At 38.4% G+C, this 16,999-nt stretch overlaps 1 protein-coding gene across 1 annotated transcript in view; it reads right to left on the reverse strand.

Moving 5' to 3' along the window:
* IL7R (interleukin 7 receptor) overlaps positions 1–15,602 on the reverse strand; it is a 35,737-nt gene extending 20,135 nt beyond the window's left edge. Inside the window, exons 1-2 of the mRNA XM_027520333.1 lie at positions 15,442–15,602; positions 10,446–10,584 (exon numbers count right to left, since the gene is read on the reverse strand). Of these exons, the coding sequence (XP_027376134.1) occupies positions 10,446–10,584; positions 15,442–15,523 (221 nt within the window). The 5' untranslated portion in view covers positions 15,524–15,602. The remainder of the gene's footprint in view (positions 1–10,445; positions 10,585–15,441) is intronic.
* Between the last annotated feature and the right edge of the window lie 1,397 nt (positions 15,603–16,999).

Here is a 16,999-nt window from a genome sequence, read left to right on the forward strand (position 1 = left end):
CTCTTACACTGTTGGTGGGAATGCAAACTAGTACAGCCACTATGGAGAACAGTGTGGAGATTCCTTAAAAATCTGGAAATAGAACTGCCTTATGATCCAGCAATCCCACTGCTGGGCATTCACACTGAGGAAACCAGAAGGGAAAGAGACACGTGTACCCCAATGTTCATCGCAGCACTGTTTATAATAGCCAGGACATGGAAGCAACCTAGATGTCCATCAGCAGATGAATGGATAAGAAAGCTGTGGTATATATACACAATGGAGTATTACTCAGCCATTAAAAAGAAAACATTTGAATCAGTTCTAATGAGGTGGATGAAACTGGAGCCTATTATACAGAGTGAAGTAAGCCAGAAGGAAAAACACCAATACAGTATAATAACGCATATATATGGAATTTAGAAAGATGGTAACAATAACCTGGTGTACGAGACAGCAAAAGAGACACTGATGTATAGAACAGTCTTATGGACTCTATGGGAGAGGGAGAGGGTGGGAAGATTTGGGAGAAGGGCATTGAAACATGTAAAATATCATGTATGAAATGAGTCGCCAGTCCAGGTTCAATGCACGATACTGGATGCTTGGGGCTGGTTCACTGGGACGACCCAGAGGGATGGTATGGGGAGGGAGGAGGGAGGAGGGTTCAGGATGGGGAACACATGTATACCTGTGGTGGATTCATTTTGATATTTGGCAAAACTAATACAATTATGTAAAGTTTAAAAATAAAATAAAATTAAAAAAAAACAAATAATGTAACATTATTGTGAAATTAACAATATATATAGATATAAAATATATGACAGTAGTACAGAGGCTAGAAAGTGCTAAGTACAATTGTATTGTTCCAAGTTCCTTGTATTTTTCATGAAATAGTATATTAACTCTAAACTCTGATAAGAAATGGTTGAATATTGCAACACTTAATCTAAAAAGAAACAGTGCCCAAATGTGAAAATAAGGAAGACAAAGAATGTTTCAATAGTTCCATTTCTTTCAAAGAAGTTAAATTGATTACTAATAAGTTTTCCTACAAAGAAAATTTTATGTCCAGATAAAACTGGTGAATTCTATCATAAATGCCAATCTTACACAAATTCTCTCAGAAAATTGAGGAGAAATGAACCTTTCCCAACTTGTTTTATGAAGTTAGCTCAAGTCTGGTACCAAAAGTTGGCAAAGATATTACAGAAAAGAAATTTACAAATTAATATTCCCCATTTAAATGTTAATATATTGATGTTAACACATAATGATAAAGTAGGATGCATTGCAGGAAATCAAGGTAGGGTCAACAATCAAAGATCAATCAATATGATTCATCACATGAACAGAATAAAAAACATAAATAATCTAATCATCTCAGTTGGTGTAGAAAAAGCATATGGCAAAATTCAACATCCATTTACAACTAAACTCTCAGTAGACACTTCCTCAATCTGATAAGGGGTATTTCCCTTATCAGACGGTGGCTTAGACGGTGAAGCGTCTGCCTACAATGCGGGAGACCTGGGTTCGATCCCTGGGTCAGGAAGATCCCCTGGAGAAGGAAATAGCAAGCCACTCCAGTACTCTTGCCTGGAAAATCCCATGGATGGAGGAACCTGGTAGGCTATAGTCCATGGGCTTGCAAAGAGTTGGACACGACTGAGCGACTTGATTTCACTTATGGTTAAGAACACATACACTTGGTGGTGAACTAGTTAACAGTTTTCTCCTAAGATAAGGACAAAGCAGGAATATCTATTTTTCCTACTTTTATTCAACAGTATACTGTAAGTTCTAACCAGTGCATAAGGTAAGAGAAACAAATAAAAATCATTAGTTTGGAAAGAAAGAAAATGAAATTTTCTTTATTTTCAGACATGTTTGTTCACATGGAAAACTATAAAGATATTCCAACACAATTACAGGAACTAATATAGTGATTTCATTAAGGTCAGTTTATAAAAGTCAATCTTATTACTATAGTGTCCAAAAATTGGAAAATAAATTTAAAAAAATAACAGCTCCACTTATGATAGCAATGAAACATAAAATGCTTAGAAATAAAATTAATAAAAGATGTTTAAGGCCTTTCCAAAGGAAATTACAAAATATTCCTGACAGCTATTAAAGGAAATCTAAACAGAGAGCTACATTCATGGATTAGCAAATTGAGTGCTGAAAAGATGAAAGTTTCCCCCAAATTGGTATATATAATTTTAATAAAAATCTCAGCAGGACTTTTAAAAAATTGGGGAGCTTATTTTAAAATTTATGCGGAAACACAAAGAACTCAGAATAGCCAAACAACACTGAAAAAAAGCAGAACAAAGATGAAGGACTCGGAGACTTGATTTCGAACTTACTATAAGGTTATGACCATCAAGACAGCTTGGCACTGTCACAAGGATAGAAATATCGACCAATGGAAAATATAATGTTCTGAAATAGACTCATACATCTAAGGTTAATTGATTTTAAATACATGCAACCAATGAATTCAGTGGAAACAAATCTCTTCAGCAAATAGTCCTGGAAAAATTGAGCAAATATGTGGAAAATATGAACCTCAATTTCACAAAAATTAATTGGGTATGGAGTATAGTTCTAAATATAAATACTAAAATTATGAACTGTTTAGAATAAAACATGAGAAAATATCTTCCTAACTTTGAGGGTAGACATAAATATAGTCATAACACAAAAACACTAAATATAAAAAAGAAAAATAAAATAAATTGGGCTGCATCAAATGAAAACCTTTTGCTTATTAAAATATGCCATTAATAAAATAAAATGGGAATAGCAGATTCATTGATAACAATTCATTAATAAAATGAAATAGCAGAAAATAGTTGTAGTACATATATCTAACATCATAATTGTATGTAGAGCATATGAAGAATTCACACCCAAGGGACAAATAATTCAATGAAAAAAGACAAAAGTCTAGCAGATATTTGCCAAGAGAATATATATAAATGGCCAACAGTATATGAAAAAGTGGTCAATGTTATTTGTCATTTGCAAAATGTAATAAAATCATGAGATACTATTTCAAAGTCAAATATTGGGAATGATGTGCAGTTCTCATACATTGAGAGAAGGAGAGTAGAATGATATAACTACTTTGGAAAACTTGTTGGGCAGTTTCTTATAAAGGTAAATACACACCCCCCCAGTGATACAGTAATTCCACTCCGAGGTTTTTACTTCAAAGAAGTGAAAATTTATATTAAACTGATTTATGAAAGAATGTTAATGATAACTTAAAAAAGAATAATCTCAAACTTGAGAAAACTCAAATGTCCATCAAAAAACAAAGCATTAAAAATTTCACGCCAGTAAGAATGGCTGTGATCCAAGTCTACAAGCAATAAATGCTGGAGAGGGTGTGGAGAAAAGGGAACCCTCTTACACTGTTCATGGGAATGCAAACTAGTACAGCCACTATGGAGAACAGCGTGGAGATTCCTTAAAAAACTGGAAATAGAACTGCCATATGATCCAGCAATCCAACTGCTGGGCATACACACCGAGGAAACCAGAATTGAAAGAGACACATGTACCCCAATGTTCATCGCAGCACTGTTTATAATAGCCAGGACATGGAAGCAACCTAGATGTCCATCAGCAGATGAATGGATAAGAAAGCTGTGGTACATATACACAATGGAGTATTACTCAGCCATTAAAAAGAATACATTTGAATCAGTTCTAATGAGGTGGATGAACCTGGAGCCTATTATACAGAGTGAAGTAAGCCAGAAAGAAAAACACCAATACAGTATACTAACACATATATATGGAATTTAGAAAGACGGTAACAACAACCCTGTATGCGAGACAGCAAAAGAGACATAGATGTATAGAACAGTCTTTTGGACTCTGTGGGAGAGGGAGGTGGGGGATGATTTGGGAGAATGGCTTTGAAACATGTATAATATCATATAAGAAATGAATCACCAGTCCAGGTTCGATGCAGGGAAGCTTGGGGCTGGTGCACTGGGATGACCCAGAGGGATGGTATGGGGAGGGAGGTGGGAGGGGGGTTCAGGATGGGGAACACGTGTACACCCGTGGCGGATGCATGTTGATGTATGGCAAAACCAATACAATATTGTAAAGTAAAAAAAAAATTGTGATAAATTTGCTGGAGTATAGCTGATTAACGATGTTGTGTTGGTTTCAGGTGTACAACGAAGTGATTTGGTTATACACACACATGTATCTAGGGCTTTCCAGTGGCTCAGCAGTAAAGAATCTGCCTGTCAGTGTAAGAGACACAGGTTTGATCCCTGGGTCAGGATGATCCTCTGGAGGAAGTCATTGCAACCTACTCTAGTATTCTTGCCTGGGTAATCCCGTGGACAGAGGAGTTTGGGAGTCAGACTGGACTTAGCAGCTAAACAACAACAAAAACTACAAAAACGTACATGTATCTATTCTTTTTCAAATTCTTTCCCACTTAGATTGTTACATAATATTGAACAGAGTTCCCTGTGCTATACAGTAGGTCTTTGTTGGTTATCCATTTAAAATATAGCAGTGTGTACCTGTCAATCCCAGACTTCCTAACTATCCCTCTCCTCAACCCTTCCTCTCTGCTAACTATTACAGAGAGATATTTACTTAACTTATATATTTAGGTAAAGAAATAAAACCTCACAATCTAACTTTGATCAATAATTTGTAAAGATGGATGAGGACAATAGTAAAAGTTCAAAAAAAATCTGTGGTATATTTGGACAGTGGAATTAATACTCAGCAACTGGGAAGATGAGCTATGAGATAAGCAAACCATGGATAAATCTCAAAAACATTTTGTTGTGTGAAAAAAGTCAGACAGAAAAGAGGGAGCAGTGTATTATTTCATTTATAAGAACTATCAGAAATCAGCAAAACCAAAGGGTGATAGAATTCAAAACTGTGATTTCTCACAGGAGATGAGAGATTGAAAGGGGACATGATGAGTCCTTCTAGGGGGAAAGGAATTTTCTGCATCTCAACTGAGGTGATGGCAACATGTCATATATGTTTCTCAAAACTCATTTAGTATTTGTACATTTTACCATAGGTAAACTTTATCCCCCAAGTGAACTGTAATCAAAAACGAAAGTAAAATGAAATTAACAAATGACATAAACATTAAATTAAAGCAGAGTGTCTATTCTCACTGTAAAAATAAACAATGCAGAGTAAAAGGAAAATTACTCATTTCTCTTCTTTCCTTCAACCCCCAGCTTGATTTACATCTCTTGTGATAACCATGGTTACCAGTTTGTTTTCCCAACATGCCCTTTAAATCCAGCCACAGAGTCCTAAAAAGAAGTTAACTGGGTCAAATTGGAAGTGAGGATGGTGGAAGAAAATGGTTGGCTTCTGTGAAGAGAATTCTTTTCATTAATCAGATTTTTTTTAGAAAAGAAAAAATATGGAGAGTATATTCTCCAAAGGTCCTTTGCTACCCACAATTTAGAATGTGTGTTGGTTTTCTGTGGTCAAACTGGATGTGTGTACACTTTTTCTGTGCATATGCATATATAAGCCCTTTCCAGGATCATTCCTGAGCTCTCTAGCAGATGTGTGTGGAATGTTCAATTGCAGATCTGTGGCATGTAGGAATGTTCCAGTACTGTTGGACATTTGAGAAGAATCTAAACTGATATTCTCAATTCATTCTTGCTTTTCAAGAAATGTGAGTAATGAGCAACAACAATAAAGCATCACCACATGGCTGTCTTACAAGGCTGCTGCTGCTGCTGCTGCTGCTAAGTTGCTTCAGTCGTGTCTGACTCTGCGCGACCCCATAGATGGCAGCCCACCAGTCTCCACCATCCCTGGGATTCTCCAGGCAAGAACACTGGAGTGGGTTGCCATTTCCTTCTCCAATGCAGGACAGTGAAGAGTGAAAGTGAAGTCTCTCCGTCGTGTCGGGCTCTTAGCGACCCCTCAAGGCTGGGCACCCTTTAAGGGCCCTGAGCGCTAGGGCCTGCTCTTTGTGGAGAAGCCATGACAGGGGACTAAGAGACAACTGTGGTCTAGAACAGACAGCCTCGTTTCGTGCCACTGACCCTGGCTTCAGGTGACCAGAGGAAATTCAGTGTCTCCCGTGAGTGGCTCAACTCGAGTCAGTCCAATTCATTTCCATTCACTCAATTAAATTAAAACAACTTACTTGGTGCTAAGTGTGTATTGCTAGGATTAGGAATGTTCTAGGACTACACTCCTCAACACAATGGCAACAGCCCCTCATATGGATATTGAATCTTTGAAATATGGCTTGTCTAAATTGAGATGTGCTCCAAATAGGAAATATCAGATTTTGAAGATGTAGATATTCAAAATACCTCATGAATATTTATGTTCATACTGTTCATATTTTTTGTTCATGTAGGTTGAAATGATAATATTTTGGCAATATTACATTAAATAAGATATCATTAAAATTAATTTTCACTTATTTTTTTTTAAACGTGGCTACTAGACAATTTAAATTACATTTTGAACTGTGGTGTTGGAGAAGACTCTTGAGAGTCCCTTGGACTGCAAGGAGATCCAACCAGTCCATTCTGAAGGAGATCAGCCCTGGGATTTCTTTGGAAGGAATGATGCTAAAGCTGAAACTCCAGTACTTTGGCCACCTCATGTGAAGAGTTGACTCATTGGAAAAGACTCTGATGCTGGGAGGGATTGGGGGCAGGAGGAGAAGGGGACGACAGAGGATGAGATGGCTGGATGGCATCAGTGACTCGATGGACGTGAGTCTCAGTGAACTCCGGGAGTTGGTGTTGGACAGGGAGGCCTGGCGTGTTGCGATTCATGGGGTCACAGAGTCGGACATGACTGAGCGACTGATCTGATCTGATATCACTCCCACATTTGTGGGTCATATTATATTTCTGTTGAATAGAGCTGTTTAGGGTATTTTAGTGGGGAGGAAAGATCACTACAGGTTACCCAAGTAGACTCAGAGGCTAGCAAGATTGGCCCCATGGAGGACATCAACCCTAAGCTACTTACGCAAATTCCTTTTTTCTGAAAATAGAGACTTCGGGGGACCACAGGATTCTTCACCTCAATGCCACTTTCCTCAATCTCCTACAAACTTGTGTAGTTTAGTGTGATAAACACATTTCTCTTGTTGGTGCAAACAGGTATTTACATGGAAATACTAAAAACAAACCACAGAGGTTATTCCTCATTTGGTCCTAAAAGACAGAATCTTCTCAAAAGTTAGTATGGTTTAGAAAGGACTAGATTAACAACACTTGACAGATATTGCCAGTTAAGTCAGGAATATGAGGTAGCCTGGGTGGGATGTAGCCTGTGATGTTGGTGGTAATTGATGAAAAAAAAAATGACATATTTGAAGTGGTATCTGTAGGTGGCACATGGGAGTGACTGTGGTGCCTTCGCGAATGTGGAAATAAAGGAAATACAACTACCTTCTGAGACCTGCCTGTGAAAATTATGCAAACAACTAAAAAGCAGGGGCCCAAATTTACATGCCTATGGTGTCCACGTGGGTAATAAAAATGAGAACAGTGGGCTAACTTCAGGGCTGAGATTTAATTCCCCATCTATAGAAGCCATCAGAATTCTGTTCAGTTGATTTTTGCTGCCTGGGACCAGTATTACCAAGTCTGAACTTCAAAGACATACCTAGATTTTTAAAGGCTAGCAACTAAATTAAAAAAGAAAATTAACCACTTTGAGATCTGAATCAAATAACTCTGGTTTTATCAATAAAATCAACCAACAGATTTCCTTTGTTTTGCTTCTATATTTACTGAACCTTTGGATCACATGTTTAAATGAAAATCCCATGATACAAAATTAAATATCATTTACAGGCACCAACCATAAGCCAAACACTAATCCTCCTACCCCAGTGTGAACAGTTGTTGTGATCAGACTTTAAATGTGATTCTTGAGTCACAGAGCTAGTTATTGGTTGTATTGATTATTAGGATGACAACTTCCTGCCTGTTTCTGGAGCTTCAGCTTTGTCACTGCCAGTACCTGGGAGCCGGTTAGGGTGCTGGTGAACAAAAAGTTTCTAGGTCCCCCAGTGAGAATGGATTTATACTGATGTATGATCTACTGCCCTTTCTGTCACCTCCCCTCAAAGACTTGAGCGTGGGATGAATATTTAGGTCACTACAAGAGTTGAATTTATCCATGTCAAGTTGTCACTTGGCATGCTGGTCATTTGCCTCTGTGATTTTGGCTAGTCCATCTCCAAGAGATGGATCCACATGTTGAACATGAAATTATTGGTTTCTAAGTCTGGGAGTCTGGTGGCCAGATCAGGCAGGTGGTAAGTGCTTGTTGGAAAATGACCCTGGTGAGCCCTCTGGGAAACATCTGGTTTCCATCAAAAATCCCACCTGTGTAAAGACTTCAGCAGAACTCAGTTTTCAGTGATTTCCAATTTCTTTCTTTATAAATTTATATTCACAGAAAAAAAGGAAAAGCTTGCATAAAGCAATTTTGGGGGAAAGAAGTCCAAATTTAGCAGCAAATTCAACACTATTTAAGGGGGCTTTAACTTGAGCTACAGCCCCAGGTGGCCCTAAGTGGTAAAAAAAACAAAACAAAACAAAACACAAAATCCTGCCAATGCAGAAGACATAAGAGATGCAGGTTCGATCCCTGGGCCGAGAAGATCCCCTGGAGGAGGGCACGGCAACCCATTCCAGTATTCTTGTCTGGAGAATCCCAGGAGGAGCCTGGTGGGCTATAGTCCATAGAATCACAAAGAGTCAGGTATGACTGAAATGACTTAACACACACTTAACTTGAGCTACACGGCTGCTCAGAATCCAGGAGTTGCACGAATCTTCCCCTCAAGTTGTGGCTAACTGCGAAAATGACTGCCCTCCAGAAGCATCTCAGCCTACTAAGGGCTTCATGCTTACTTTTTAACGTGGAAAACATTTCTTAAAACAATCCCTTTCCAATGGGAATATCTGAATCCAACCTAGCAACCCAAACAGAGGCTACGGACAGGTTAAAATATGACAGGAGAAATCAAGAGACTTGTGAAAGGAAGTGGGGAAGTTTGTTCAAGTGGCCAAGGAAGTGGTCAGACACTGTTATGAGTGAAAGTGGACAGAAGGTCAACCTCCGCCTCTCCAAAGAAAACCACTGCTGTTTACCACCCAGCTGGCTAGAGAGGCAGAGCAGACCTCTGTGTCAGAGGGGGTTTTGCCCACAAAAATGATGTGCATCTTTTGAATGAGTTGTTCAGCAGCTTTAGTGGAGTGTACTTGTTGCAAAGACTTTGGACATTGTAGGTTCCTCTTCTCTAGATGTATGTTATTCCTGGAAAGCATGTGATAGAAGTGAACTGACAGAGGCAGAATGAGAACACACTATGGCACTCAAGTTCAAGGTCATATTTATCCAAAGATCTTAGCAGGAGACATTGCATGCACAGAGGCAGGGAATTAACATAAGACCTGGGATCCAGGGCTTGTCAAGACCATGTATTGTGGGAGATTGGCTGTCTATGGAATATAAGAAGCCCTCTTTTACTACTGGTAGATTTTGACTCATTTTCCTTACTACACAACTAACTAAAATTAGGTCATCTGATATGAATTTGGAAATAGCCACAAGTCAGAATTTCATGACAGAGTATTTTTTTTAAGTGATCAGAGATAGTAACTATTGGCAACAAGAGATGTTTTGTGGAAGAGGGAGAAGATAAGTTCTCTGAGCTCTTTACTAAACTTTCAAATCCGCTAAGAGACTTTCTCTTTCTTTTTACCTTTCTTAGTGGCTCCGTGAAACCCAGAGTCAATTTCTTCCTGTGGATTTTTAGAAAACTGGTATCGGCAACTGGCTGGGTGGCCGTTGGGTCTAGATTCACAGAGTTTTGACTTAGTGCCTCTTTTTCATTACTTATTACATACTGGATGTATCATCTAATTAAATAATTGAAGTATTAAATTATTTAACCATCACATCTCCCTATGAGGTGGTATTTAACAGGTGAAGAAACAAAGGAATAGATAAGCTACACAACTTACTGTAGGTTAAAAAGCTAGTTAAGTGCTCGTGTTAGGATCAGAAACCAGGCACCCACCCAGGAATATGGCTTGAAGACACTAGATTGTTCCATGTTGGGCAAAGAGCCATTAGGGGAGGAGTGAACTAGGACAATCAGAATTTAAATTCTGCCATGAAGTCAGGAGGGATGTGGGACCTCCCACATCCACACCATCATTTGGCTGTAGCAGCGAGGACCTGAAAGATGAGCTCCTGAGTGTTTCTTTGCTTGAGTCTCTTGGTGAAAGACAAGGAGTTTGAGGAAGTTTTTGGAATTTACTTGATTTTAATATTTGATAATTAGCCCCCACACTCTCCTTCGCAGCTGTTGCTGTGCAGTATATGAAAGAGAGATCAAGGATTTCTAAGCACCCATTGAAGGCACCATTCCTCACCATATTTCAAATTCCAGATTGGTGCTGTTGATGTCCGAGTCATCAAACATGCAGGTCAGCAAGTGCTGGAGTCCATCCACTTCCAGCTGACTGTAGCATGAGAATGAGTAGTCATCCAGTTCTGCATCGTCAAAATCTCCTGGCAAGGAACAAACCTACAGATGTTAATGAAGCCAAGAAGTGCCCTCTTGTGCAATCTGAACTGATGTTGCTGAAATGGTAGCCTTTCACGGCAGACACGAAGGAGTGGTGATTGTTTGTCTAAAGAAGGAAAGCCCAAGGGCAGAGGCAAGGAATAGGACTTCAAAAAATAAATAAATAAATAAAATAAAAGCAAACAAAATGACAAAACTCAAACAAAGCTTAATGAGCACAGATTTTTTCCTAACAGAAAAAAGTCATCACAATTGATAGTCTCCAAAGATTTATAAATATCTTGCTATTGGGCAAGTGCATTGGAAATCTAGAATGAGACACTAAACACATCCTTTCTTTTATATAATGAGTATTTCTTTTGTTAGTCTATACATTTAAATGAGATACTCTATTATTTATGTGCCACCTAATCTAACCTTGTACTTTATTACTAATCTTCCTTTATTGCCTCCCAAGAATTGTTTTTGAATGAATGAAAGATGATAGCTATCTTGCAGTGAGAAGTTCACGTCTTAAAATGGTAGCTTCCCCTTACCTAAACAGATATCCCACCTAGAAGTCCCATTGATTTTTCCCATTGTGTGAATATTTATTTAAAGCCACTTGTCTTAAGCTACTAACTGAGGCAAACAGGATCAGAAAAAATTACATCACAGGACTCAGACCTGGTGGAGCTTCCCATGAATCTTAAAGATACTACTTCTGTGCTAATATATCCTCCTTTTAGAGATATTGTGTTTTATGAATATGAGCAAAATTTTAGAAGCATGTGGGAAACCAGAATTTTTATGCCATTGCTTTTGGAAAGTACTGTCTTTCAGAAATAGTATTTGATTTCTTAAGATGGATTGAGGCCCCTAAGATTAAATATATATATTTGTGTGTATATTTAATAGTATTTAATAAAGAAAAATATGTCATCAAAGATACTCCATCTGGGATCTGAGAAAATCCAGAGTAACCAAAGCCATTCTTGGAGAGATTGAGTGTGAGCTATGACTGCTTCAAGGTCCATTGATACTGAAATTACTTTGGCCACTGATACTAGAAAATTGAAGCTCCAGGGGTTGGGGAGATCCCTTGGAGAAGGGCATGGCAACCCACTCCAGTATTCTTGCCTGGAGAATCCCCATGGACAGAGGAGCCTGGTGGGGTCGCAAAAAGTCAGACATGACTGAGCTACTAAGCACAATACAACACAGCACTGGCTTTAAATAGGACAGAGAATATACTGAAAATTAAACCCCAACTGAGTATCCTGAAGGCCATGGGATTACAGACAGAACCCTCTTTACTTCAACAACCCAGTAGTTCTTTGGGAAAATTAGTAAAGCTGGTTGTGAGTGAACCAACCAGTTGAGAGAAAGGTCAGTTCAGTCAAAGCAACAAATCTTGAAGAGCCGCACCTAGGTAAGAGCTGCAGGCACTGCTCTTTCTGACTATACCTAGAGTCTATCGAGCTCACAATTCTGCCACCAGCAGACTCCTGATGCTGGGAAAGATCTAAGGCAGGAGGAGAAGGGGATGACAGAGGATGAGATGGTTAGATGGTATCACCCACTTAAAGGACATGAGTTTGAGCAAACTCCAGGAGTTGGTGATGGACAGGGGAGTCTGGCGTGCTGCAGACCATGGGGTCGCAAAGAGTTGGACACGACTAAGTGACTGAACTGAACTGTATTTCAGCTGGACATGGCCCTCTTTTTAATGGCAGTTTTAAATAATGAGGGGCAGTCCACTATTCGGGGCTTCCATGTCAAAATATATTTGCTCCTAATATTACAGAGTGAGGTCCAGTCCCCTAATTGCTGGCACCTTTCTTGATGGAATGATTCTGGGTGGCTTTAGCCTGCCCTTATCTGGCAGTACTCATGCACTCTAAATATTTTCTCTTCCTTAGAATGTCTACCAATCTGGTACAATAGAACCTACATTACTCTTTGGATTCAGACATTTGTGGGTCAACTTTGTCTCCAAAACTCTTTAACTCTTAAGCCAGAGAGAGCAGACTTTAGTAGATTCTGGGTATCAACAGAACAAAGCACTCCTGCTACCCTTAGCCATCCAATCTGGCAAAGCAAATTTGCTGTATATTCTTATACATTCTGTAAAGCAGTGACCACTTACAATAGCCAAGACATGGAAGCAACCTAAAGGTCCATTGACAGTTGAATTGATAAAAAAAACATGTAGTATGTATATATATATATATATGTGTGTGTGTGTGTGTGTGTGTGTATGTGTGTGTGTGTGTGTGTGTGTATATATATATATATATATATATATATATATATATATAGGAATATTACTCAGCCATGAAAAAGAATGAAATAATTGCTATTATTTGCTGCAACATGGATGGATGTAGAGACTATCATACTAAGATAAGTAAGTCAGACAGAGAAAAATAAATATCATATGATATTGCTTATATGTAGAATCTAAAAAAAATGATACAAATGAAATTATTTACAAAATAAAAATAGATTCACAGACATAGAAAACAAACTTACCTAATTTACCAAAGGGTGGAAGGTGGGGTGGGAGGCAGATAAATTAGGAATTTGGGATTAACATATACATACTACTATATATAACATAGGTAAATAATAAAACACTACTGCAAAGCACGGGGAACTATACTCAATATCTTGTAATAATCTATAATGGAAAAGAGTCTGAAAAAGACATATACATATGTGTGTGTGTGTCTCTCTATATACGTATAACTGAATCACTTTGCTCTATACTTGAAACTAACACAACATTGTAAATTAATGATACTTCCATGAAAGAGAAAAAAGTAGTGGTCATATAGTTAAAATGGCTGTGTTTTGAGAAATAGCTCATTGGTTGTTTAGCAGGTTCTGAGCTCACTGATTCTGAGCCAAAGTTGCTTTGTAAACAAGAAAAGTCCCCTCAATAACCTGCAAAATTGCATGGCATTTTACAGAGAGAATGTCATATCTGCTCTCAGCTTAATTAAGAGTCATATACACAGTGGTTAAGACCTTCAGCACCAGAGCTGGACAGATGTGGATTTAAATCCTGGCTGTTCCACTGTGTAGCTGTGATCCTTCATCAGATCCTCTCTAAGCTTCAGGGTTCTGATATTTAAATTCATGTTATTATGAGGAATCACTGAGTACAAAGATCTTGCTTAGAACACAGAAAACACTCAATAAGGGCTAGCTAAGACTATTATCACATTCTTTGAGAAATAAAGAAAAGGTGATAAAAAAAGAATTCTAATTCAAAGGATATACATGAAATCTTTGGGGGTTCCTTTGAAAAAGAGTGTTTTGTCAAAGGTATTATTATGACTACAGCTTTGAAATTACATAGAGCTTATGAATAGTGAGTTTTTTAAAATGCTCACTATAAAAATTAGAATTTTTGAAATATGTGTTACAGACAAGAATGTGGTTCTTGTGGTTTAGAAGTTTTCCTACTGGAAGGGCTTAGTTGATTAAAAGTATAAATGATTTGGATTTTTAAAAAAGTATCTTCTTTTGATAACTCTTATGCTTATCAGAGAACTAACTTATCTTTAACAAAGAGCAGTTGATTATTTTGAATTCCTGACACCTCAAACCGAGAAGTATTTTGATGTAATCATGTGGATGGGTGGTTACAGATCTCTTAAAAAATACCCTGAAGTTTAAAAAGTTGAAGTGAAAACTCAGCTTTCAATTAGAATCCTTAATTTGTTTTTAAAATAAAATGACCACTGTGTTGGGTAGGGAAGCAGAAGGGATATATTATATTCCAAAGGGTAAGATTTATGTGTTACCTGCCAAGCATCTGTTTGTACAGACACAAGACAACATTTACCATGAAATAATTATCATCCCCCACAAAGTGATTCATTCACAGTCACACTATAAAAATGTCAACCCTCTGAAAATTCCATTAACTAAAATATGCTAGGGATTTCCTTCCTTAGTGATTACATGACTTAAGCTATCTAAGCTGAGTCATTAGGCTGACATGCTTGATATCTTCACTAGGCAAATACTTTTTAAACCTTAAAGTGAAAGCAGTTAATTTTCAGGAACAATTTGGTGGTCCAAGTTTCCAGGTGGCTCCTCTGGGCCACTTCACCCTTGAGTAATTTCAGTTGTAATTACAATAGATTTACAAATTAGACAGCATCTGCCTCTAGGTACTAAGTATTTAAGGATTCTAAAGATAATTATTATATGATGATAAATTCATTGGCTGGATACAGTTAAACATATTTCAAAGAGAACTCATTCAGATCTTACCCCATTCAGTTATTCACTAAGAATACCACATGATCACACCAAAACTAAAGTATTTTGAAGAAATTTTCAAATATTTGTTAAATGTCTACTATGTTCTAGATACTGGAGTAGGTGCTGAGAAAACAGCAAAGGTAAGTGCAGACAAAGTGGTTGTTTCTAGATATTATTTTATCTTGAAAGTGGTGTTTTCGGAGCCTCCTAAAAAGCTAAAGCAAAACAAAATGAGCTTCTTTTCTTGGCAAGGTAAAGTTACCTTGAAGGTTCTCTAACAAGCATAACCATTGTGTCTCTATGGGTGTTCTTTTTGTAAGATCAGAGGCATCAACAAATATTTAAGATTCATATTGGGAGAGTCAAGTGCATCCCTTAACAATTCTAAGCCTTTATAGACCACTTGCAGTTTTGGCCCCAGGCCCCCTGTCCTGGTGGTTAGAACAGGCAAAATGGTGGTAAGCCCTCAAACTCCCTTAAATTTAACCCAGTGCCCCATTCCAGTCTATTAGGGATCTGAGCAACTGAAATAGATGCTAGGAATCACCTGAAATCCTGAAGAAAAATCAGAAATGACTCACCATTCTCTGCATAGCCGCTTTCTCCAGAAACGGCTTGAAGTAAATAGAAAAGCGTACCCAAAGCAATACTTAGAAGTGTCATTCTGAGAGAAACAGAGGAGACAGCAAGCGCATGAGCCTATGCGTAGGAATGAATGAGAGAGAGAGAGAGAGAGCAACTTAAATCTATAGCTGTAGGACTTTATACTTGTTTAACCACAGGGGGGAAGTAGGGGGGAAGTCTAAACAGAAGAAAAGAAGGCAAGTGCCAGAAACAGGAAGTGTGAGTAAAAGTATTGCTGTTGTAAGCAGAAGCAGAGGAAAGGAAGGGATGGAGCCTTTCAGAGGCTGGTACCTCTTTGGCATCCCTGGCTGCCCCCAAATATACTGGCCTTATTTCAGATGGAGGTGGTGGATTCAAATCTAGGCTTGAACTATCTTAGATCCACTTTAAAAGAATCATGAGACAAAAATCTAAACAGACAAAGTTTATCAATTGCTTGTCTGACTGAGTGTTGCTGTAAAGGAAGACTGTGCACTTAATGAAGTCAGTTATTGAGGGTATATTTTAAATTGTCTACCTCCCATCTCTGAACATACATGATAGAGTTCCACAAATACAGTCACTTTTCTGTTGTGTTTTTTGTGTATTTCTGGTGGTTACTTATGCCTCATCCATCGTAGCAGGCACTTGAGAATTACTTGTTTAATGTAGAAGTTGCCAAGCTATGGCCCAGGAGCCAAATTTGGCCCACTACTTGTTCTTGTGGTGGGCTGCCCTGGTGGCTCAGACCGTAAAGAATCAGCCTGCTATGCAGGAGACCTGGGTCCGATCCCTGAGTTGGAAAGATCCCCTGGAGAAGCGAATGGCAAGCCACTCCAGTATTTTTGCCTGGAGAATTCCATGTACAGAGGAGCTTGGTGGGCTACAGTTCATGGGGTCACAAAGAGTTGGATACGACTGAGCGACTAACACATACACTTGGTCTTATAAGTAAAGTTGTGTTGAGACATGGTTGCTTTGTTATTGTATTGTCACAGTAAAGTCACTGAGACAGAAACTGTACATTACACAAAGTGTAAAATCTTCACTGTCTGGCTCTTTACAGAAAAAATCTGCCGACCCTTTGTTTAATGGATTAAACAATTTTCTCTGTGTATTTAAAATAGGATTCTATTTGTGAAAATCTGATAGCCACACAGCTTTTCAAGAATATAAGGTACATGCATGCCACACTGGTACCAACGTATACAGGACAAAATTCTGAGACAATGATAGAGGTCTTTCAGACTCTCCTTAAACTAGTTTGTCCATAAAAACTGTCCTCAACACAGCCTCATGGTTAAAACAGTGATATTTGTCAAGCCTGGCTGTGTGCATGCTAAGTCGCTTCAGCATCCAGCTCTTTGCTATGGACTGTAGCCTGCCAGGCTCCTCTGTCCATGGACTTCTCTAGGCAAGAATACTAGAGAGGGTTACCATGCCCTGCTCCAGGGGACCTTCCTGACCCAGGGATGGAACCCACAGCTCCTATGTTGCGGGAAGATTCTTTACCGCTGAGTCACCAGGGAAGCCTAA

This window comes from Bos indicus x Bos taurus, chromosome 20 (genome assembly GCF_003369695.1).
Source record: "Bos indicus x Bos taurus breed Angus x Brahman F1 hybrid chromosome 20, Bos_hybrid_MaternalHap_v2.0, whole genome shotgun sequence".
NCBI lineage: Eukaryota > Metazoa > Chordata > Mammalia > Artiodactyla > Bovidae > Bos > Bos indicus x Bos taurus.